The sequence below is a fragment of the Castanea sativa genome, chromosome 1 (genome assembly GCF_040712315.1).
Source record: "Castanea sativa cultivar Marrone di Chiusa Pesio chromosome 1, ASM4071231v1".
In the NCBI taxonomy this organism is placed as follows: domain Eukaryota; kingdom Viridiplantae; phylum Streptophyta; class Magnoliopsida; order Fagales; family Fagaceae; genus Castanea; species Castanea sativa.
The window spans coordinates 648,199-673,918 of record NC_134013.1 but is presented as its reverse complement, the minus strand read 5'-3'; the positions used below and the strand labels follow the sequence as shown (position 1 = coordinate 673,918).

The 25,720-nt window shown below is 35.8% G+C and overlaps 2 protein-coding genes across 2 annotated transcripts; one reads left to right on the top strand and one right to left on the bottom strand.

The window, feature by feature from the left end:
* Positions 1–161: 161 nt before the first annotated feature.
* On the bottom strand, positions 162–25,193 carry LOC142635822 (mitochondrial carrier protein CoAc1-like). The gene is made up of 6 exons (XM_075809913.1): positions 25,164–25,193; positions 24,872–25,079; positions 2,390–2,522; positions 1,949–2,133; positions 994–1,122; positions 162–501 (listed from the first exon to the last, which is right to left on the bottom strand). Exons 2-6 carry the CDS (start codon positions 25,025–25,027, stop codon positions 400–402), a joined length of 705 nt encoding a protein of 234 aa, XP_075666028.1. The 5' UTR covers positions 25,028–25,079; positions 25,164–25,193; the 3' UTR covers positions 162–399.
* Positions 10,700–15,362, top strand: LOC142635741 (G-type lectin S-receptor-like serine/threonine-protein kinase At4g27290). The gene is made up of 7 exons (XM_075809861.1): positions 10,700–12,250; positions 12,376–12,501; positions 13,805–13,965; positions 14,065–14,275; positions 14,408–14,645; positions 14,721–14,871; positions 14,950–15,362. The coding sequence occupies exons 1-7, from the start codon at positions 11,428–11,430 to the stop codon at positions 15,241–15,243; spliced, it is 2,004 nt and encodes a 667-aa protein (XP_075665976.1). The 5' UTR covers positions 10,700–11,427; the 3' UTR covers positions 15,244–15,362.
* Positions 25,194–25,720: the final 527 nt, after the last annotated feature.

The following is a 25,720-nucleotide window of genomic DNA, read 5'->3' as shown; positions in this document are numbered from 1 at the left end:
GGTGTATATTCAAAATAGCTTAACTCTCAGATACACAGCACAACTTTTAAACCAAACAACATTAATTCAATAACAATTGGAAAAAAAATAAATAACTTTTTCCTGCCATATGATTAAACAACTTTAAAAAGGACAAATTTTTACATATAAAATTATTTTCTCCCCAATTAAACAAGCACACTGCTTTGAATATAAATAGAATCTCAAAAGACTTAAGACTCCAAGTTTACAGCTTGGACCCGCCTAGTTCACCATATCTTACTAATCATTAACTAAGACAATCATAGAGTATTATTTTGAGGAAACCTTTGTTGATTACTTGCATCTATAGATCGTGCGTCATTCTGCATTGCACAGCCAATGTAACCAAGTTGCATTTATGGTCTTATTCCAAAGGAATTAGGCAGCAGATATTGATTGAGTCTTCTGTCGAGGTGGGATGCGGAGCCAAAACTTCATCATGTCGTTCGCAGTGAAACCAATGGCCACAGAAGGAACAATCTAAGAACATAATATAATTATTGTTAGGAAGACACTTGTGCTTCAAGAGACCAATCCACAAACAAGGTCACCCTTAATAACTTTGTATTCTCTTCTTAACAGCTTAAGTGGTCTGTGTACTTGTACTCCACACCATATAAAAATTGGTCTAAGCAATCAGAGTCTAAAATACTTCTTTGAAGCATCAATGATAGATACATCATAGACAGAGAAACCTACTTCATTGAACTATAAGAAAAAGAACTACTCTCTGCACATGCATGTTTTTAGTAAGAAATATATTTAGTGAGAACATAACACCACATTGTTGCAGTGCTTCAAGAAGATCAATTAATATATGCTAATGCACAATCTGGCCAACATGAAATCCTAGAAAGCTAAATCACAGAAAAATGCAGCAAATACATAAGAATTTAACTAGAAGACAAAATCTTGAAAGGCATCAATCTGAAATCCAGACAGAGCATGTATAAAGTAACTATCAACAATTACCTTTATATAGTTAATGCTTAGACCTGCAAACAATTGTCTCCATCCTTGATTATGAACAATAGTAGTAAGACCTTCCCATGTGTTTCTATATCTGGCACTTCCTTGGAATGAAGGTTGCAAATTTTCAACCTGCAATTGCACCCCACAAGTAATGTAAAACATCAGATCCATGTAATTCATGTTGAAGTATCAACTTGATTTAGCAATTACAATGGCATCAATGTTTCAAGAATGTCAAGCCAATGGATTGCAAAAGCTTTGTGCAAGTTATTTCTTTGCTTGTTGCGTTTGAGCTCAAGCCAACCATTGGTAAGTGAACTTGAGAAGCATTATTAATTTTAAGTATACTCATCTACAGCCTGAGGTCAATATAGCAACTACATTGTATCTTGTTCAGTAATTATTTTTAATCCTTACAATTTTAGAAAAGTTCAAGTCTGGCAGTCCAATTTCTTCATGTATCAGGAATAATTTCATAATTTTGATAGCTATTGCATGTAGTTGACCTCTGGAATTTTCAGTAAATCTCTATCATTGGTTCATTACCCGTAAAATGATTTGTAAAACCTGTACCAAACTGGTTAGTTTACTATTTCACCATCATGCAATTCCTAAGAGGTTAGCAAACCACCCTTGCTGGTCATTCTAAACTAAGAAAATCTGGATACAGCATGAGTCAAATCCTTCAATTAAAAAGTCAAATCTAGGCGTCTACCCCAGCTTTGATATGTTGCTCACAATCAAATTCATATATAGCTAATGTCAACGAGTAAAACCAAACCGAGGGAGATAGTATACGTATACAATTATTAATAAAACAGCAACCCTGGCCTGTTCACCATGTAGCTTGCATCAACTTTTGCTTGCCCCAGAAAATACTTCTGGTGTTTAGTCAGTTAAAGAAAAAGCAGCTCCCTTGCTACCAACAGTGTAAGAGGATTGTAATTGGCAATACCTGCATCTGCCTCCTGACAACATCTAATGGGTATGTGAAGGTCTGCCCAAATAACCCAGCAAGAGCTCCACAGGAGAGACGCATCATAATGGACGTTTGATGCTCTTCAGGAACACGCCTCTTGAGTTCCTCATATATGTAGAACTTTAAACCAGCATAAGGAAGGATTCCAGTGAGTGTTGGGCCTACTCAAAAAAAGGAAGCTTTTAATGAATATTAACCACCCAATATTTTATATATCACATAGGGAAAGAGGGGAAAAAATGACAAACAACTTTGACAAGGATAATTATGGAGCTCAGCTATAAAATGGGGGGGAAAAAAAAGGCAATCACCCCTACCCTCAAACCGAAAAAAAAAACCCTTTCAATACTCATAAATGCCATGTAATGGCTCACCACACTGAAAGGTAATGAACACAACAATGTAGCACATACATACCTACACCGCGATAAAGTCCACGCACACCTCCTTCCTTGTAAACGCTTCTAAGTACATCTTTTATGCCATTATATGCAGGTTGAGCATGATTACTTTTCATACCATAATTAAAACTTCCTCTAGTGTCAGTAACCTACAAAACCATAAAGAATTAAATACAAAAGTAAAAAGGCATCAAATAATGACAATTTTAACTATGGAACAATCAACCAGAAGATGAAAAAGAACCAGAAAACTCCACATAAAATTCCCTAACAGCTTAACATAGTTAAATAGTCATCTAAACACTAAACTACTATGCATTTACACTAACCCAAATTATCTGTGAGCACACCATCAAAGGTAAGACAAGCAGATCATGAATAAGTTATGAGATAGAGCCTCACATAGTTTGACACTTAGTGACCAGGTATGACTAAGGTTTTGTTTAACACTTAGTGAAATAACTTGAAATATTAATTTACCCAAAGTATGTAGTCCGAGGGACCAGGTATAACTAAGGTTTTGTTTAACACTTAGTGAAATAACCTGAAATATTAATTTACCCAAAGTATGTGGTTCGAGGGATCAGGCATAACTAAGGTTCTGTTTAACACTTAGAAATATAATAAATGTAACACGTAATGTAACAAAAATACAACTGAAATGACTTTCATTAATAATAATACCTTCGTAGGTTATTTACATTCCAGGGACGAGGTATAACTTTTTCATCTAGATTTTCAAGATAATAAGTACCTATTCCAGCCACTGAGGTGATGCTATATAGTCCTTCCCAGTTGGGCCCCAATTTTCCCTATGCTGGGTTCTTGGCAGTACTCAAGACCTTCCTCAACACCAAGTCTCCAGGTGTGAATGGCCTTAACCTCACGTTGGCATCGTAGCTTGAGCTTATGTTGATAATATGCCAATTGAACTATGGCGCTTTCCCTCCGCTCTTCAATCAGATCCAAACTCTTCTCTAACAGTCCATCATTGTTACTTAGTGAAAGAAGTCGACCTCATTGTTGGGAATCCAGTTTCTAATGGAATCTCCATTAGTCATAGAAAAATGCGTCTCTCCTATGGATCTACAAGGCGTAGTCCTATATGTCCAAAAGACATGTGGCAACTCTTTTACCAATTTTCCCTTTGCATCATCCAACCTCTTCTTGAGTCCATTCACTATAACCTTATTGACAACCTCGGCCTGTCCATTCCCTTGTGGCTAAGCCGGGGTGGAATATCTATTTGTAATGCCCATGTTACAGCAATACCTCTTGAAGGCCTTACTATCAAACTGAAGACCATTGTCCGAGATGAGTGTATGAAAGATTCCAAATTGAGTGACAGTATTTTTCCAGACAAATCTCCTAGCGTCCATATCCCTGATATTTGCCAGTGGTTCAGCTTTAACCCACTTGGTGAAGTAATTCATGCCGACCAGTAGCCATCTCTTATTTCCTGTTGCCTTAGGGAAAGGCCCTACAATATCTAAGCCCCATTGAGCAAAAGGTCAAGGGCTGGACAGAGGATTAAGGATGCCCCTTGGTTGATGAATGTTTGGAGCAAATTTTTGGCATTGGTCGCACTTCTTCACATATTCTTGTGCTCCCCTTTGCATATTTGGCCACCAATATCCCTGAGTAAGGGCCCTGTGGGACAATGATCTTTCTCCTGTGTGGCTTCCACAAATCCCTTCGTGTAGTTCTTCTAAGTGTAGCTCTGCTGCCTCAGGGTGCATGCATAGCAAATATGGTCCAGAAAAATAGTGCTTGTACAATTTTTGGTCCTCGGGCAGCCAAAACCGAGGAGCCTTTCTTTGCACTTTATCAGCCTCGGACTTCTCCTCAGGCAAGATATCCTCCTTAAGGAATTGTACAATAGTATCCATCCAACTAGGTCCTACTCTGACTTGATAAATATGGACCATTTCTCTCCTCATTTCAATAGGTTTACACAAATCCTCTACAAGGATGACCCGAGGTAAATCTTGTGCCGAGGAGGTTGCGAGTTGGCAAGAGAGTCAGCATGTGTAATTCTGTTTCTAGGGATCTGCAATAAAGTGAAAGACTCAAAACCTGACCGCAAGTGTCTAACCTAATTCAAGTATTCCTGCATTCTAAGATCTTTGGCTTCCAACTCTCCCTCTACTTAGCCTACAATTAATTTCGAATCTGAAAAAATCTCCACTGTTTTTCCTCTCATTTTTTGGACCATAGTCATTCCTACCAATAGAGCCTCATACTCAGCTTCATTATTTATGACCGAGAAATCCAATCTCAAGGATTTTTCAAGAATGATCTTCTCAAGAGAAATTATAACTAGCCCACTCCAGATCCTCTTTGATTTGCTGCACCATCAATGTACACTTTCTAGGATGAAGGCTCTTTCAGGGAAACTATGCCAACTAATTTTCCATCCATGTTCTGCTTTTCAACTTTCTCTTCTAATGGGGACTTGGCAAACTCGGCTACCAAATCTGCAAGGACCTTATCCTTAATAGAGGTGCGAGACATATACTTGATATCAAAAACCCCTAGGATCGTACCCTACTTGGCAATATTGCTTGTGTAATTGGCACTCCGAAGTAGGGATCTGAGCGAAAGTTGGGTTAAGATAACAACTGTGTGAGATTGGAAATAATGGGGGAGTTTATGAGTAGTATGCACCAATGCCAAAATGGCTTTTTCTAATGGTAGGCAATGAACCTCGGCCTCATGCAGTGACTTACTCACATAATAGATTGGCCTCTGTACACTACTATCAACCCGTATTAGAACCAAGCTCACCGCATGGGAGGCCACAACGATTTAAGCAGACAAAACCTCATCTACCTCGGGTCTTGACATAATGGGTGGCCGAGAAAGGTACTCCTTCAATTGTTGGAAGGCCAGGTTGCACTCTTCAGTTCATTCAAACCCCTTCCACTTATTTAAAAACTGGAAGAATGGCCTGCAGCTGTCTGCTGATAGAGAAATGAATTGGTTTAGAGCAGTAGTCATCCCTGTTAACTTCTGACCTCTTTGGGATTCCGAGGTGGCTGCAAATTGTTAGTTGCCTTAATTTGGTCAGGATTGACTTCAATTCCATGGTGAGTGACCATGTACCCCAAGAACTTCCCTGAACCGACACCAAAAGAGCACTTAGAAGCATTAAGTTGCAACTTGTGTCTCCTTAAGATTTCAAAGATATTTCCAAGGTCGTTGATGTGCTCGGATTCTAGCTTACTCTTTACCACCATATCATCTATATAAACCTCAAAGTTTTTTCCTAGTTGTGGTTCAAACATCCTAGTCATCATCTTTTAATAGGTTAACCCTACATTCTTCAACCTAAAAGGCATCACCTTATAATGGTAATTTCTAGTAGGAGTAACAAAAGCTGTCTTCTCTTGATCATCCAAAACCAAAGGTATTTGATGGTATTCTTGAAAGGTATCCAAGAAACTCATCTGAGGATAGCTTACAGTTGCATCTACTAACTGGTCAATCTGAGGCATGGGAGAAGGGTCCTTTGGACATGCTTTATTCAAGTCTGTGAAGTCCACATAAACCTGCCATTTTCTGTTCTTCTTCTTCACTACCACAGTATTGGCCAACCAGTTAGGGTAAAACACTTCCTTAATAGCCCCAATCCGCTTAGATGATGGCAGTTGGGTTGACATTTAGATGATGGCAAATGAAGTTTGGGTCCACCCCCGGAGCTTCATAAGGACTCCATGCGAAGACATCAATATTCCTCCTTAAAAACACTATAAGCTCTTCCTTCTCCTGAAGAGGCAGTTGAGCTTCGACTTGAAAAAACTTATCAGGATCACCATTTATAACTATTTCCTCTAGCTTCTCACACTTTGCCCCTTCTAACACCACCTCCACAGATAGGACCAGAATCCTTAATTGCTATGAGCCCCCTTTAGCAGAGGCCAAAGACTCAGCTTCAGGCTGATGCATAATTGCAACCATCAGGCACTGCCTAGCCATGGATTGGCTCCTAACCAACTCTTCAATCTGGTCCCCTGACGGATATTTCACCTTCAAATGCAAAGTTGAAAAAACAGCCCCTAGGGCATGAAGCCAGGGTCTTTTCACAATGGCCGTGTAGGGAGAATAATCATTCACCATAATGAAGTCCACCTCCACCACCTCAGAACCTGCTTGCATGGGTAGTCTAATCTGACCCTTTGGAATGACAACTTTCCCATCAAAGCTTACCAAAGGTGAATCATAGGCTGTCAAATCTTCAGGCTTCAAGCTCAGCCCTTTGTACAAGTCAGGGTACATAATTTCTGCACAGCTGCCTTAGTCTACCAACACCTTCTTCACATCATTCCCTCCTATCCTGAGTGTGACCATAAAGCATCATCATGTGACTGTATGGTTCCAACCTTGTCCTCATCAAAAAAACTCAACGCCGGTCGGATCTCCACTCTAGCTCTTTTCGGCTCAAGATTGGAGTCCTCGGCAGGTGGCCGAGCTACAGACATCACCCTAGAGGGATGTGAACTAATTCTCCCAGGAGTAGCAAAGATGACATTAATTGTGCCCAAATGGAGCCGTAAGGAAGCATTCCTCTGAGCTTCCGACCTTGCTTGGTCCCCTTGCCCATTGGGCCGATACAAAACTGTTTTAACCTTCCATCCCTAACCAGCTGCTCTAGATGATTCCACAGAGTTCTACAGTCCTCGATGGCGTGTCCTCGTTCCTGGTGGTATTGGTAATGAAGACTATGGTTGCGCCTCATGGGATCTCCTCCCATCTTATTTGGCCACTTGAAGTATGTCTAATTCTTAATATTTTCTAAACCTTGATGCACGGCTCTTAGAACACTGTGCTGATCATTTGAGTAGCAGTTGACCCAGATTGCCCAGCAAAATCCCTTCGGGGTCTGTTATTGTTGTATTTTTCTGACCTGAAATCCCTTCTGTCCTGAGGGATAACCTTGGCTTTCCCTTTCCTTCACTGTGCTGACCATTTGAGTAGCAGTAGACCCAGATTGCCCAGCAAAATCCCTTCGGGGTCTGTTATTGTTGTATCTGTCTGACCTGAAATCCCTCATGTCCTAAGGGATAACCTTAGCTTTCCCTTTCCCTTGTTGTTGGTCTTCCTCGACCCGTTTATACTCGTTAATACAGTCCATGAGTTGATGTACACTCCTCACAGGCTTCTTGGTCAAAGACTTTCTTAAATCATGCTCGGCGGGCAGGCCGACCTTGAAAGTCCTTATGGCTACATAGTCGAAGTCTCCATCAATCTCATTGAACATCTCCCAATACTTGTCTGAGTACGTTTTCAAGGTCTCCCCTTCTCACATGGTCATAGACAACAGGGAATCCAAGGGCCGAGGAACCTTACTGCATGTAATGAAGCGAGATCTAAATGCCCGGGTGAGTTCCTTAAAGGAATCAATGGAACTTGCTCCCAGGCCATTAAACCACCTCATTTCCATAGGCCCCAAACTGGATGGGAATACCTTGCACATCAAGGCTTCATTCTTGGAGTGTATAGCCATTTGTTGGTTGAAGTGGCTTACATACTCCATAGGGTCCGTACGACAATTGTACATGGTAAACGTTGGCTAAGTGAAGTGCTGAGGAAGTTTCCCTCCCTCAATCTTGCGTGTGAAAGGTGATCTGGAAATTTGGTTCAACGCCCTACTCATAGCGTCGTTTTCCAGACCTTTGCAGGATGAATTTTTACCTCTGTGCCCACGGTGGTAATCCTCATTGCATGAGAAGGATTCATTGGGGGGAGTCCTTGACCTGGGCCTGTAGCTTCCATCTCCTTTCCCACCAGAAGAAGAAGAACCTGAGGGAGTTCTCCTTCTCCGTTCGCGGCACAACTTCCTCCGCAAATGATTAATTTCCAGCTGCATATTTCTAGCATTTTTCTTATGAGAGACGTGGCTCCCACCTCGAGATTGACTCCTACTCGTATGGGTGGTATACACAGTTCCCTCCCGGTCCCTTCTTCATTTAAGATGGAGGAACTGATCTTGACGTTGATACCCCATAGATTCCGCCTGGTTTGGATCTAAACCTACCATAGTTGAACGTTAAACTCACTAGAAAACCAAAATTCCCATGGACGGCGCCAATTATAAGGACACAATTTAGCTTCTAAGCCCAAAGGGATGGATGGATCTCAGACCCAAAAAGCCCAATACAATGAATTTGTAGAGAGTGGGTTAGAAAACTAGACTCTAGTGAATTAGACAGCAATTACAGTGGATCCAATTGATAAGAAAATGAAGGTTAACAAGTTTTATCCAAAGAAAATCGTTCTCAACACAATTCGAGGAGGTTGATTATTCTATATATTTCTTTGAATTTGATTACAAGTGTAGTTCTTGTTGGTACAGTGTTTTTTTTTTTTTTTCGATCCTCATCCATCTGGGTCTCCTCCCTATTTTATACTATCCCCACTCCTTTATCTCCACCCTCCACATGTATATTAGATTGCTAGTGTTGATCCATGTCCCATCATCACTTTCTTGAAATTTTTGGGAGCAGCTGTAAGGCTGAAAAGTACTGTGCAGGTATCACTTTCTCATTAATGTGGTCAGAAAGTTAGCTACAGAGCATTCAATGAGGTGGTAGCAGCTTTCTCCTAGATATTTCACAGCTCCCACTTGTCATGTACGTTCATGACACATATCCTTATCAGTAGAAGTTCCTAGAATGTTACTTTGGATGGTAGAACACACCTTCTGTCCTCTACTTCGCTTAACCGAGGAGGCAATCCTCCTCAACTTATCTTCCTAACCTTCTTAGTCGTAGCTTGCTCATGGAGTTCTGAGTCTTACATCTCCATTACTGTTTATCTGTCCTCGGACAATTAAACATCCTCAAACAAGGCCCACGACCCAATATATTTTTGAGCCCCTTATCCCTACAAATATATTTGTTGTTGATGATGACATAAATAGTTATATTTTTAGTTAAAATTATATGAATTTGGCCAATATAAGTTTGGGGATTGTAATTCTATAAGTTAAAACATGAAAATTGAATTTCTTAATTAACTTAAAGAATATAATCTTAATTAATTAATCATTAGCATAAATTTATGAAGTTGGTTAAAAAAAAATGTAGTCATAATTTGTATGACTAAGTTACTCAAATATATTGTAAATAAGCTCAAACTTGTTCTAAGTAAAAAAAAAAAAAAAAAAAAAAAAAATCTAAATATACAAATACAACTTGGTGACAAGTTCAAACTCGGAAATAAAATTAAAAGAATCTAACAATATTTTAAAACTGAGAAACCACCTGCCAAGACAGCAAAGAAATATTGTGATAGCCCATTTGCATGGACAGCCTTACTGTGATTAGCACACTCTCCAAACTTCAAACCAATCTTTGATTAGCAAATGTACGTTTGAAGTCAACAACCAGTTTGCATTACAAGTTAAAATGGTATCTGAAGGTTTTAACTTCTCTCAGTTCTAAGGTAGACCCATTTGTATTATTATGTTATAAATATTTGTGGTCCATAAGGCATGCAAGTTGGCAACTTGGCATAAAAAAGTCTGTGTTGAATATGAGTGCATGCCAAAATAAAAAGATCCTTTCCTACATATATAATACAATGGTACTCTTTGTAGCCTTTTGTGACAATGATCTGATCATACCGTGTGAAGTTGTTCATCTCAAAAGGCCTTTCGTCATCTCTCACATTCGCAATGTTATGTCTATAATATTTTCACCATAAATCTAGCTTCTAATTAAAGCGAGATGCGTTCATAATATTTTCACAATACTTATACAACAATTCTAAGTGGTAGGTCGTTAATGGCTGTTGTTGATGGACAAAAGAGTTATTTTAGTGGTAAGTTCAAATTAGAACCAATAATAACTTATCACTTAAGATTTATTGTGAAAATGTTATTGATATAGCACTTCCTTCCAATTAAATGTGTGACAAGCCACATTTATTTATGAGAAAAAGTGATCTTAATGGTGACTTAGATTAGAACTAGTAATTGCTTGACACTTAAAATTTATTGTGAAAATGTTATGAAGCATTTTTCTTTATTTATGTCTTTCAATCAAAAATTTTAACTTAACACTACTACATCATTTTTAGGATTATTTTGGGAGTGCGACTATGATGTTTTCACTTCTCTCACATAATATGGGATTTACTAATCAAATTTTTAATTAGTGAACTCCATTACGAATAATGAGAGGAGAGGATATGTTATTTCTACAGGGAAATTATTCATTTACATTGTATTTGTAATGTATATAAATTTACATTGCAGGAACAATATTATAATTCCCAAATATGGTACTGCGGTGAAAATAAACGCAACTGGTACTATAATGCTCCTTAATTTAAAATCTTTTAGTGCTCACCTAGTCACCTTTCCAAATATACGACATCTGCGACTGCGAGTAATAAATACAGGACATTTTTGGTTCCCAAAAAAATGGGGAGTTCTCTAACAAGCCAGTCATTCTTCAAAAGAAGAACGACTTGCCTGAGTCAACGCATGGCCTTCCATGATATAGTCTCTGCTCATTATAATAGGCCTAACTTCAAAAGGTTGGCTAAGAGCACTAACAACAGGAAGTAATGGACATCTTTGCTTTTGTGTTGTTGTTGTTGAGTTCAAGTTTGCTTCTTTTCTTCTTTGTACTGTCGGATGCTGCTGACGGCATCGCAAAATCCGAATCCCTCACTGAGGGCATGACCCTGGTCTCTAGAGATGGAAGCTTTGCCCTGGGGTTCTTTAGTCCTGGTAATTCCGGTAACCGTTACTTGGGAATATGGTACAACAATATCCCAGGTAGAACGGTTGTTTGGGTAGCAAACCGGCTCAATCCAATAAACGACTCGTCTGGCAGGTTGATGGTAAACAGTTCAGGTAGTCTTGTTCTTCTCAGCCAGAATAGAACAGTTGCTTGGTCGGCAAACTCAACAAAAAAGGCCTGGAATCCAATAGTCCAGCTTTTAGATTCAGGAAATCTAGTGTTAAGAGAAGAGAAGGAAGAAAACCCAGAAAAATATTTGTGGCAAAGCTTTGACTATCCTTCTGATACTTAGCTACCAGAAATGAAGCTTGGATGGGACTTAAAGACTGGTCTGGAACGGCGCTTATCTGCATGGAAGAGTCCAGATGACCCGTCTCCTGGAGAACTGAGTTGTGGGGTTGAACTTCATAATTACCCTGAACTAGTCATAAAGAAAGGCACCAAGAAGTTCTTTCGGAGAGGACCATGGAATGGCCTTGGTTTCAGTGGTGTAACAAACTCGAACGACAATCCGGTTTTCACCTACGATTTTGTCATCAACAGCGATGAGGTATACTGCATATTCCACCTGATTAAAAAATCTGTAATCTCTAGAGGAGTTTTGAACGAAAATACGTCCTCATATGAGCGCTACATATGGATCGAATCAGATAAAAAATGGATCACATACATTTCTTCACCTAAAGACAGATGTGACACCTATAATTTATGCGGTCCTTATGGAAATTGTGTCATTGGTGAGGCAACTATCTGTCAATGTGTAGAAGGATTCAAGCGTAAGTCACCAGATACATGGAACCCAGATGAGTGGTCTAAGGGATGTGTACGCATTACCCAATTGAGCTGCGAGGATAAAGATAAAATTGGGTTTGCTAAATTTGTTGGGCTCAAAATGCCAGTTACCACGTATTCCTGGGTGAACGGCAGTATGAATCTTAACGAATGCAGAGTCAGATGTTTGAACAACTGTTCCTGTACGGCTTATGCAAACTCAGATATTAAAAATGGAGGAAGTGGCTGCGCCATGTGGTTTGGGGATCTAATTGATATTAGACAGGTTGCAGCTAATGGGCAGTATCCTTCTATGCAGGATATATATATTCGAATGCCTACTTCAGAGCAAGGTAATAGGCCTACGGTCTTTATTGCTCTTTAATATATATTTTTACATGCCATTGAAGCTATAATCTTTGTTGTTTCCATCTATTTTATTGCATTACTAAAATATTTTTGCTTTTCTTCTGCAAAGTCAATCATAAAGAGGAGAAAGACAAGCAAAAGATGAAGCTTATAGTGATAGTTGTGGTTTCAATTGCGGTCGTTTTTGGGGTGCTCTTGATTCTCTACGGCATTAGCAAAAGGTCAAACTTCAGAGGTAATATTTCTTTCTCCGACCCACTTTGGAAAAGATATTTCAAGATTGTTTAATTAAACTTCTAGAAACGTACAAAGCAGCTAATAAGATGTTGAACAAGAAAAGCTGTGAGTTTAGCCATTTGATCTTAAGAAAAATAATGTTAAGGAATAAAATTTGCAAAATAATGGTAAGGCTTAAATATGTTGTGGCCTTAAGCAGGGGGACCAATAGGTTGACTCAAGCTGATAAATATAGATGGGCTGAAATTTGCTCCAAAAAAAAAAAAAAAAAAAGATGGGCTGAAACGGCCCATTGAATGAGAATCACAAAAAATAATCTAAATCTTTGTTTTGATTAGAATAATAACCGTATATGTAAGCACCAATTTATACTATCTTATGCAAGATTTCCAGTAAAGTTGGGAAGGCAGAAACTAGCACAACACTTGTCGTGAAAAAACCATGCCTTTCATCCATGAGCTTTCTTGAGAGAATCCTAGTAGTTTTATAAAATTTTGTGATCCAAAGTTCAAAACCACATAGCATTTCTTCTAGTGAGTTGACTGTAGATCAAATATTCAAGGAGGTACCTTAATTGGAGTGCACCAAAGGTTCTAGTTAATTTACACAGACCTGCCATTCATGAAGGAATCGAAGGAATCCATATAGGAAGAAGCTCAAAGTTTTAAAGCTATTGTGAGTCGCAGAAGTTATCTTTTGGGAAATTAAAGCCAGGTACAATTTTTTTTTTTTCAAGACTGTAAAACACATCCTTTTCTAGTTGGTTGCCTTAGTGGGAGTAGTTTACACATATAGTCATTTTTCCTTTAGAGAGTTCTCCATAGGTTTTTTCACTTCAGAATCATATTACAAGTCTGTTTGAGAATAACTTATTTAACTAAAATTGAAAATTTTTTGTTGAAAGTATTATAGATAAAGTTAAAAAGTAGTTAAAATAGTATAGTGAGATCCATGAATAGTATCAAAAAATGCAATCGGACCCATAAGCAGTATAAAAAATAAGCTAAATAGTAGCAAAAATAAGCCAAATAATAATAAATAAATAAAAGACTTTTTAAGCCAATGTCAAACACAACCTACTTGTCTTATGTGTTTATAGTTTTATTTTATTTTATTTTTCTTTATGACTTGGTCACTTATTGTATTTTGATTTTGATATTGATATTTTGGATCACCAAATTTAGTCGATTTGAAATCAAACAATAATTCTGATGTGTAATTAACCAGTGGGTCTAAACCGAATTTAACAATCACCCTATTCTTATTTCTTACGTATAATGTGAAGCCCATCATGATCTTAGCAGAGAAATTGGAGAATAATGTGATGATAGACCAGAACATTGAAGGCCAAAGTGAAGACATGGAGGTCACATTCTTCACCCTAGCTACCATAGCCACTGCCACTGACAACTTTTCAAGTAATAACAAGCTTGGTCAAGGTGGTTTCGGACTTGTATATAAGGTAACTCTGCAGCATGCTTTTATAAAGATCACAAAAAAAAAATTCTTACTATATACTCAACTTCAATAAAAGAAACTACTTGCATATTTGAAATTTCAGGGTACACTAGTAAATGGAAAAGAAATTGCTGTGAAAAGGCTTTCATGGAGTTCTGGGCAAGGATTGAAAGAGTTTAAAAATGAAGTTATATTAATCGCCAAATTGCAGCATCAAAATCTTGTTAGGCTTTTGGGCTATTGCATTGAAGGAGATGAGAAAATCCTAATCTATGAATATATGCCCAATGGAAGCTTGGATTCCTTCATTTTTGGTTTGAACTTCTCTAAAACAAATAATTTTTACCAAACTCCATGAAAGTTTTCATTGTTATTTGAAGAAATACCAATTTCTGGTTCATTATTCATGTTGAACTTAGTATTAACATAAATGATAAACTTTTCAGATCAAACAAGAGCTAAAGTTTTGGGTTGGTCTATGCGCTTTAACATTATTCGTGGGATTGCGCGAGGGCTTCTCTATCTTCACGAAGATTCTAGACTGAGGATTATACATAGAGACCTCAAAGCAAGCAATGTTTTACTTGATAGTAAGATGATTCCAAAAATTTCTGACTTCGGTATGGCTAGAAGTGTTGGTAGAGATCAGACTGAAGGAAACACAAGACGAGTGGTTGGAACATAGTACGTATTCTCAACATGTTTTATCGTTGACATTTTTTTAATCAAATATTTTAATGCTTAATGATGTTTTTGCAGTGGTTATATGGCACCTGAATACGCAATTAATGGTATATTTTCAGTAAAATCTGATGTTTTTAGTTTTGGAATATTGTTGTTGGAGATAATAAGTGGAAAGAAAAATCGAGGCTCGTCCCATCCAGACCATAGTCTAAACCTTGTTGAACATGTGAGTTGTCAACAAATTTCATCCTTTATCTTACATATAGTGATACAAATAATGATTGAGAATTTTTAAATATTTTAGGCATGGAAATTATGGAAAGAAGGTAGGCCTTTAGAACTGATTGATACTTGCTTAGAGGACTCTGGCATCCAATCGAAGATTAAACGTTGCCTCCATATTAGTTTCTTATGTTTGCAACAACATCATGACGATCGGCCAAATATGTCATCTGTGGTTATGTTGTTGCATAGTGAGGGTTCATTACCTGAACCCAAAGAGGTTGGTTTCTTTGTAGAAAAAAAACCACCTTTGCAAAGCAAGAACCAGCCATCCTCAGTCAATGAAATTACTATTACCGAGTTAGAGGCTCGATAGTCAAGCATCATATTAATTGCATTGTATAACATATCTTATGATTGATATTTTGCATCTATACATTTAGTAAATTATACACACTTGCATTCTCCATGTATGTGATATCAGTCTTATTTGAACTTTAAAGGTTTATTATGGCTTCTACAATACTATATAGGTTTGAGTTTGGGCCAAAGTTGCTTAGAGACAACTAACTTTGAATATGCTTAAATATGAGAATTTGATGATCTTTTTTTGTATCTTTCCCACTATAATGAATTTCTATGTGAAAATTGTTTCATTGGTAAGTAGACATCCAAAATTTTAAAATGGACATAGATTTGACACAATTTGGATTTGAAATGAATGAGATGTAGTTGTTTGAAAATGGCACACTTAATATTGAATTTGAGAATGTAGGTTGAGTAAAAAGAATCATCTGTAAACACCTCATTTTGTACTAGTTAATAATCTTTAGTTCTCGGCTCCAATGATGATCTCAATATATCAACAAAGGTTAATTGAAGTTATCTTGATAGTTTGGAAGTAATTCCAACTAAAAAGTGGTCCAAATTGCTTTGAAAACAATACTAAAAAATGCATAATGTATTCTTGAATACGATAATCAAACCAAGCCTCGTAATTAGATAACTCATCCCAAAGTTTTTTAAGCCTAGTAAAGTAAGCACTCAAAATGGACTAATCTTGAGCAAAAAATGATATTGCCTTCTAAATCTGAAAGATTCAAGCTGCATTCCTTTGTGCAAACCTCTCTTGAAGATCCAGCATGCGTTTGAATAAGAATGAAAAATTAAAATTATTTTACTATTCAGCTTATTTTTGCTACTATTCATGGATTCCAATGCACTTTTTGGTACTATTCATGGGTCCTATTATACTATTTCAACTAACTTTTACATTTATCTACCGTACTTTCAGCAATAAGTTTTCAGTTTTAGCAAAATAAGCGATATCCAAACAAACCCCCCAGCCGGACATCTCAAGCTGTCTACGTGTAAATATTCACACCAGAAAGTACGTCTTTAGAAATAGAATTGAGAATCCACGAGAGCACTATTGTGTTGCATCTTATCCAACAACTGAAAATTGGATGGTATTCATTGGTATATTGTGCCATTGACAAAACCAATTTTAGTCTTGGCTATGAGAGCCATGATCATTAAGGGAGACCAGGTTTGATAGTTTTTGATAATGAGTAATTGGCTAACAAGAACTGTTTGTAGCTGTAGGAGCGGTAATAGAACCAGAAGTTGCAAAAGCTTTAGCCATGGAAATGAAGGAAAGCTTATTCCCAAGAATTCAAGGAAAAATATTCTTGAAGAAGAATAATTCAAAGGAAAATTAGGAAGATGAAAAAGAATTTTGAGAGTGAAATTCACAATCTTAAATGAAAAAAGATCTAAATAATTACATGTGCTGCTCTGTTTATAAACGCACATATAGAGCCTATCAACAAACTAACTAACAAGCCTAACAAAATGAAATCTAACTAACTAATTTTAGTTACAACTAATTAAATTATGACACACGTGCAAAACTAATTACAACACTAATTGCATCACGTGAATGACATGTGAGCAAATCATGGTAAAATGATTTTGGCTGTAGGCTTGTACTCTGAACGACTGTAGCCTTGTTATTGATGGTAAAAATATATTAAATCGAAATATACATATGATATGAGAGTTGAGACCCATAAGTCAGGGTGTCAACAGTCAACCACTTTTTGTGCTATGATAGTACTAAGACATGTGATTTCACTAGCATAAAATTATTACTTCATTTTCTCTTTAAATGTAAAATTTGTAACAACCCTTTATCCAAAAATTAGTCGTAAACTCACACAATGTTTGTAAGTTAAATAGTACATGTATTTTTAAAAATATTTTCTATTTTTATAAGTTTTATATAATGGAACACATTTGCATTCAACAACAATACATATATATATATATATATATATAAAATATAATTTAATAAAAAGATTTAAATGGATTAATTTAAGGTTCAATTAGTCCAAATGGACCAAAGTGGACCAAATTGGACTGAAGTGGACCGACTAGGACCGAATTGAACTAAAGTTGACTTAATTGGACCGAATTGTACTGAAGTGGATAGAATGAACAGAATTGGATGCAATGGGACCGAAATGGACCAAATAAACTAAAGTGGACCAAATGGGACCGAACTATATTGAATGCATCAAAATGTTATGTTGATGTGGCTTAATAGAAGTGTAGCAATAATAAATACCATACTTCGGCTTATAGATATTATATAGATATATATATTAATATAGATTTTAGAGACCATTAACTTCTTATGTTGCCACTTTTGAATAACACAAATGCATCACCTTCTAATACAAATTTTAAGAAAAAAAACATTTCTGCTTCACGACTCATACCTCCTCAGAGTCTACCCAATTGTCCAATCGTAGATCACATTCTTAAGCTTAGTAAAAGGATAACCATGCACAAGTATATATTTTAAGCCACTAAACCAATGTTTATGTGTTGAGTTTCTCGCAAGTGTATTATCTTGTGGCGCAGAGGAAAAATGTCGCCACTAAATTTGAGAATCAATCTATGATACGATGGGTTAGATGTATCGATTTTGAGAATATACGAGTCATAGAATATATATATATATACCCTCTGATCATATCATCAAATTTAATTAAAGTTTACCAAACTGACTACGTATCTAAGCTAAAGGGAGCTAAACACTGAAGTGTCACAAACCAAACTAAAAAGCATCCATGTATCTAAGAGCAAAATGTGATAATTGAAACTATCCAAATAACAAATTATGAGATGTAATCTTCAAAATTGCTGGTGTCCCAAATATAACAGGCTGCCTTTGAGCTACTCTCAATCAATCCGAAGTTGTTTAACAGTTTCCCAAATTATCATATCAATTATAAATATCTAAGTTTGTGTATCCTATTAGCGTTATATGATTTTGAATTCTCTATTCATCTTGTGGCAATGGTTTTAACCCAAAAAATTACTTACCAAAAATAAGGTCTAAGCTAAACATCTTTTTTTTTTTTTCTTTTTTTCTTTAAGAGTACTAAGTATTTTAATACACACACGAGAAGAGAGATAGTCTTAAAGAAACTGACAGTGGTATATATCCAAAAGAGCTTAACTCTAGAATATACAGCATAACCTTTAAACCAAATGATGAAGTCGAAAAAATCACCAATGAGTTGCAAGCACTCTCCAACTCGAGTCAACACCTGCAAAGAGAAAACAAAGAGACCTAAAAGAGAGCACCGGTGTGGTGCCGGCCAAAAACTCTCCGAAGGTCAAGTTAGAATTTCTTTACAACCCTAGAGTGCCAGAGTTGAGTCAATTGTGTGTACCTTGATATCTAGGGTTTCTGGGGTATTTATATTGTCGTAGATTTGCCTTTCCTTTTAGGATACAACTTCCTTCTTGAGTTTTTTTCCATATAGGAGTCTTCTCAAACGTGTGATGCAAGAAGTTCAAGTGTACACGCTTGCGTGGAGATAAAGCAAAAGTCGACTCAAACATATCAAGTGACATACAACCAAGAATTTATAACTAATTCACATATGACGGATACTCAATAAAATTCAACCGTCCTATTTGTGTCACCTACGATGTCAATCCGTCTTCTTCCTCTCCGTCCCTTCAAGTTCAATGGAGATATCCGTCTCCTATTTTTATCCCCTTCACCAAACAACATTAATTCAATAACAATTGGGAAAAAATCAAATAACTTTTTCCTGCCATATGATTAAACGGCTTTTAAAAGGACAAATTTTTACATATAAAATTATTTCTCCCCAATAAAACAAGCACACTACTTTGAATATAAATAGAATCTCAACAGACTTATGACTCCAAGTTTATAATTTGGACCCACTTTAGTTCACCATATCTTACTAATCATTAACTAAGACAATCATAGAGTATTATTTTGAGGACACCTTTGTTGATTACTTGCATCTGTAGATCGTGCATCATTCTGCATTGCACAGCCAATGTCAAGTTGCATTTATGGTCTTATTCCAAAGGAATTGGGCAGCAGATATTGATTGAGTCTTCTGTCGAGGTGGGATGCGGAGCCAAAACTTCATCATGTCGTACGCAGTGAAACCAATGGCCACAGAAGGAACAATCTAAGAACATAATATAATCATTGTAAGCAATACACTTGTGCTTCAACAGACCAATCACCCTCAATAACTTTGTATTCTCTTCTTAACAGCCTTAGTGGTGTATGTACTTTTACTCCACACCTTAAAAAGATTGGTCTAAGCAATCAGAGCCTAAAATTCTTCTTTGAAGCATCAATGATAGATACATCATAGACAGACAAACCTACTTCATTGAACTATAAGAAAAAGAACTACTCTCTGCACATGCATGTTTTTGGTAAGAAATATATTTAGTGAGAGCATAACACCACATCGTTGCAGTGCTTCAAGAAGATCAATTAATATATGCTAATGCACATTCTGGCCAACATGAAATCCTAGAAAGCTAACCACAGAAAAATGTAGCCATTACAGAAGAATTTAACTAGAAGACAATATCTTGAAATCAATCTGAAATCCAGACAAAGCATGTATAAAGTAACTATCAACAATTACCTTTATATAGTTAAATGCTTCGACCTGCAAACAACTGTCTCCATCCTTGATTATGAACAATAGTAGTAAGACCTTCCCATGTGTTTCTATATCTGGCACTTCCTTGGAATGAAGGTTGCAAATTTTCAACCTGCAATTGCACAACACAAGTAAGGTAAAACATTAGATCCATGTAATTCATGTTCAAGTATCAACTTGATTTAGCAATTACAATGGCATCAATGTTTCAAGAATGTCAAGCCAATGGACCGCAAAAGCTTTCTGCAAATTATTTCTTTGCTTGTTGCGTTTGAGCTCAAGCCAATCCTTGGTAAGTAAACTTGAGATGCATTATTAATTTTAAATATACTCATCTACAGCCTGAGGTCAATATAGCAACTAAATTGTATCTTATTCAGTAATTAGTTTTAATCCTTACAATTTTAAAAAAGTTCAAGTCTGCTGTCCAATTTCTTCATGTATCAGGAATAATTTCATAATTTTGATAGCTATTGCATGTAGTTGACCTCAAGAATTTTCAGTAAATCTCTATCATTGGTTCACTACCCGTAAAATCATTTGGAAAACCTGTACCAAACTGATTAGTTTACTATTTCACCGTCATGCATGCAATTTCTAAGAGATTAGCAAACCACCCTTGCTGGTCATTCTAAACTAAGAAAATCTGGATACAGCATGAGTCAAAACATTCAATTAAAGGGTCAAATCTAGGCATCTACCCCAGCTTTGATATGTTGCTTACAATCAAATTAATATATAGCTAATGTCAATGAGTAAAACCAGACCGAGGGAGAGAACATACGTATTCAATTATTAATAAAACAGTAACCCTGGCCTGTTTACCATGTGGCTTGCTATAAAAAAAAAAAAACGTCTTCTAACAGAAACCCTAAAGTTTTTCACCAGCATTTAAGAGCTCAGAGCATGGTTCATAGAGACATTAATAGCTATATGACCCTCATGGCTTCCTCTTGCATCAACTTTTGCTTGCCCCAGAAAATACTTCTGGTGTTTAGTCACTTAAAGAAAAAGTAGCTCCCTTGCTACCAACAGTGTAAAAGGATTGTAATTGGCAATACATGCGTCTGCCTCCTGACAACATCTAATGGGTATGTGAAGGTCTGCCCAAATAACCCAGCAAGAGCTCCACAGGAGAGACGCATCATAATGGACGTTTGATGCTCTTCAAGAACATGCCTCTTGAGTTCCTCATATATGTAGAACTTTAAACCAGCATAAGTAAGGATTCCAGTGAGTGTTGGGCCTACTCAAAAAAAGGAAGCTTTTAATGAATATTGACCACCCAATATTTTATGTCACATGGGGAAAGAGGCGAAAAAATGACAAACAACTTTGACGAGGATAGTTATAGCTATAAAATGGGGGGAAAAAAAAAAAGGCAATTGCCCCCACCCTCAAACCCAAAAAAAAAAAAAAAAACCCTTTCAATACTCATAAATGCCATGTAATGGGGCTCACCACATTGAAAGCTAATGAACACAAAAATATAGCACATACATACCTACACCACGATAAAGTCCACGCACACCTCCTTCCTTGTAAACGCTTCTAAGTACATCTTTTATGCCATTATATGCAAGTTAAGCATGGTTGCTTTTCATACCATAATTAAAACTTCCTCTAGTGTCAGTAACCTACAAAACCATAAAGAATTAAATACAAAAGTAAAAAGGCATCAAATAATGACAATTTTAATAATGGAACAATCAACCAGAAGATGAAAAAGAACCAGAAAACTCCACATGAAATTCCCTAACAGCTCAACATAGTTAAATAGTCATCTAAACACTGAACTACTATGCATTTACGCTAACCCAAATTATCTGTGAGCACACCATGAAAGGTAAGACAAGCAGATCATGAATAAGTTATAAGAAACTGTCATGACCCAAACCTATGGAACATGAATTTAGATACATGACTAACCTGCCGAACTTATATAACTCAATGAACATAATTGATCCAAAATAAATTAAACTCCAAAGAAACAAGTACTCTTAAAAACCTCTTACAAAAATCGAAACTCCACAAATTGAAAATAATCTCCACTATATGAAACATGAATTACAAAATAAAGGTAACTGAAATTCTATAAGTCTTCAAGTAATATTGAAGTCGCCTACAACTTTCACGCTCTACCTTACACTTTACAAAGCGATCCAAGGGTTCTATATTCCCAACTACACATTAATCTGAAAATAGTAATTGATGGGGTGAGCCACACATCTAGCAAGTAATTATACAAAATACACGACGGAATAGAGTCAAGCAAAACACAAGTATTTTGATTTTTCACAAACTCAATCAATGATATCAAAAATAATTATTCTAAAACATATAATGAATCACTTAATACATATGTAATCACATCTTAAAATCATTAGAAACCACATACATATAATTGATCAGAGCATAGTGTCACATATACACATCACATATTCTCACATACAATCTTGTGAGCGGATACTAACATCTAACCCCTACTAGTGAGGGATCAACACATATTCTCACATACAATTTTGTGAGCGGATATACACATATATCTGATTAATTCTAAAAATACTCATTTTGAGTCACATATCACAAAAAAAAAAGTTTATACAACATAGAATACTTTTCATAATATTAACAATTATTCCAACAATAAAGGCATATCGAATATCTCAATATTAAATTGATACATAAATCAAAGAATGCTTGACTCCCTTAGAGAACAAATAGGAATTGAGGAATTTATACAAATATAATACAATTCTTGAGTAAATCTGAAATTTCAATTTGTTAAAAGAAACATTTTAAATATCATTTGGAGAATAGGAATATGGCTTTAAAATCACTTGGTTTTAACAAATTTAAAGAACAATAACCTTTTTAGGAAACTTACTTTAAAACTCAATTATTTTCAAAAAATAGTTTAGTTTAAAATTCATCTTTTAAATGAGATTTGGACATTTAAAACATTATTTAAAATTCGAAGTATCTCTTTAAAACATTATTTAGTAGTCGAAATTTCTCTTTCATTGATGCAAAAATACTTTTGACAAACTTTAGAAAATATAAGTTTGAAATACAAAACTTTTGAAAACTTTTAACCTCTACGAACCTAATGGTAAAACTAGTGCATATTATGCATAATTACTTACAGCACTTGAGTAACTCTGAAAGTTTAGTTGAAACACTCTCCACACAGTCTCAAGATACTCTTAAATAGGACTTATAATTAATCATGGAAATATACTTAATATCTTCTACAAAATATAAAGCTTAGAAAACTATACAAATAGAATCACTACGATTATATTTTGCTGAACTAATAACATTTTTAGCTCTAAATTAACGTTTTCTAACCAATGGTATTTTAATCAATAATACATCCTTGCATTAATCGAAACTCATTTTACCAAGAGAAATGCAATAGCCAACACTTTAGGATTTAATATATAATCCCCAATGCAAACGGTGGGCCAAAACCAATATGATCATGTTCATGAATTTAACATTCATTGACCCTACAGATTTAATAGGAGAATTTTGGTATGAAAATCTCAAATCTGTCATTATCCTTTTATAAAAATTTGTATACATGTTGAACCCTTAAATGGTTCGTTGTGTTTGGAAATAGTCAACACCTAGGCATAGACTATTAAAGCTATCAATACATCCATCAGAGAACTTGGACTTTGACAAAAGTGAGAGCTAACTAGTGGCACCTGGGTGGGGTCGGGTGCAATTTTCCAACAATCTAGAATTGACATTATGGTAGACCATCAGCCTTAAAGCCCTTATAGTCCTATGAACACGATGCAGCTTTATTCATGGTTTTAATACTTTCGGCTTTTGTTCTAGACTCCAAACAGTGGTAACCTAGGATTCACGAAGAATTGAAATAGTGTAAAATCGTAATCTAAGAAATTACCAATTCAACAATCTACACATCACTAACGTTTTTCATGATAAAATTCTAACTTCTTAATTCTTTGTTTATAATGGTAAGAAATCATACCTCGAACAATTTGATTGCCTCTTCAATTGTATGTGCTCTAAACTCCAAGGAAAAACACCTCTTAGCCTCTTTGATAAAACTCTTTCTATGAAAACCCTGATTATCTCTTCCTCTACCCTGTAGTTCGTATTAGAGATGTGAGTTTAGTAGGGTAGCGGACGGCAGTTACTAATAAAAAGAATACCTATGGTCCATCAATTATATTTTAAAAAATATATATATAATAATAACCTCAAATAAAAGGATGTGGGGGTATTACAGTAACATCTTGATATAGAGCCTCACACAGTTTGTCACTTCCCTAAACCAAAAAAATTTATGTATTTGTTGTTTTTTTATTTGAATAAATATTATTACGTATTAAAAAAAAAAAACCTATGAATCAAATCCTTCACAAAACATGTTTGAAAAATATAGAAAGCGGACAAAATATAACACAAGAAAATTATTGTGCAAGATATTTAAAATAAACTTTCAAAAACATTACAACATTTTTTTCTTAGGACATAGTCACCAGTTTGGAGAAATCTTCTCCAATTCATTACGTGGTGATTCTTAAAATCATCCACGTGTATTTAATCACATGGCTTATTAAATAGGTCATGTGATTAAAACTACATGCAGATGGTCGTTTCAATTGCCACGTAGTGTGTCGGAGGAATTTTCCATCAAACTAATTTGGAGGTAAATTCTATATATTGGCACATATAAAAACAAATTAGATGAATATTTAATACTCATATTTTAAACTAATGGGGGGGGGTGAAAGCATAAGAAATTAGATAACAACTCACAAAGAAAAATCTTTAGTAGCATTAACTACAATCCTAAACAAAAAACATATTATTTTATTGATAAGTAAACAAGAAACATCAGTTAATTTACATTTAATAACTACAAATTCACTCTATGCCATAGATACTCCACCTCATTCAGATAAGACCATATGTTTCATCATTATTATGCAAGATATATACCTGATAAGCAAGTTTAGTACGAGCCAGATCTAAAGGATATGTGCATAGAACTGCAGTTCCTCCAGCCTCTGAACCAGCAAGAAGATCAATAAGGGGCCCTGTTCCTAAGGCAGAATAGTTGTTCAGGATCCAACACCGATACTGTTCGTAAGTCATGAAATGCAAGGCTGCATAAGGAATGATTCGAATGACGCTTGCTCCATTTCCTCTAAAATACATTCAAGTATAAGCTAGAATACGTTATTGTGGGATAGATATAATATATGATTGAATTTAATGAGTGTGAACTTACTTATAGAATCCTTGAAAACCTTCATGCTTCAGTAACTTCTTAAAAGAGTGAAACTCCCCAAGAGAGTGAAACCCCTCTGTTCTGGTCTGTAAATATCCCCACATAGAAAAAGACAGTTAAGAAATTCTGGAAAAAAATTATGATTTAAAAAAAAAAAAAAAAGGAAGTATGAAGCACCAGATTTTAGTTTTTAATGATAAGTCCAGGCTTCAAGCTTCAAAACAAGCTTTAATACTTATTATAACATACTAAAATTAATCATAGCATGTAAAAAAAAATCACTTCATGTATCAAGTTTGTATGACTAATCAATTTTAACAAGATTCTAATCATACTCAAACTACAAATCAAACTGCAACTCCTAATCAATCCTCCTTATTAGATACTGCGTTGAAAAACGCCTGCAGAAGTGTACAGAAAGAAAATACTGAAAGGGACATTGACTGCTTACTATGTAAAAAATCTAAAAGATTGAGATAAGTAGAGAAAGAACCGTCAGGTGAAGCAAATGCATTGTATAGGAAGGGAGACTAACCTCGTCAAGAGGAGCCAAACTC

Excerpts from the sequence above, each read along its gene's own strand:
- LOC142635822 (XM_075809913.1), bottom strand. The coding sequence starts at position 25,027 with ATGACTTACGAACAGTATCGGTGTTGGATCCTGAACAACTATTCTGCC. Across the intron at positions 2,523-24,871 it reads GTACTAAACTTGCTTATCAG|GTTACTGACACTAGAGGAAG; the intron begins GTATATATCTTG and ends ATGGTTTTGTAG. Across the intron at positions 2,134-2,389 it reads TGGACTTTATCGCGGTGTAG|GCCCAACACTCACTGGAATC; the intron begins GTATGTATGTGC and ends TTTTTTGAGTAG.
- LOC142635741 (XM_075809861.1), top strand. The coding sequence starts at position 11,428 with ATGAAGCTTGGATGGGACTTAAAGACTGGTCTGGAACGGCGCTTATCT. Across the intron at positions 13,966-14,064 it reads GTTTCGGACTTGTATATAAG|GGTACACTAGTAAATGGAAA; the intron begins GTAACTCTGCAG and ends TTGAAATTTCAG. Across the intron at positions 14,872-14,949 it reads GTCTAAACCTTGTTGAACAT|GCATGGAAATTATGGAAAGA; the intron begins GTGAGTTGTCAA and ends TAAATATTTTAG.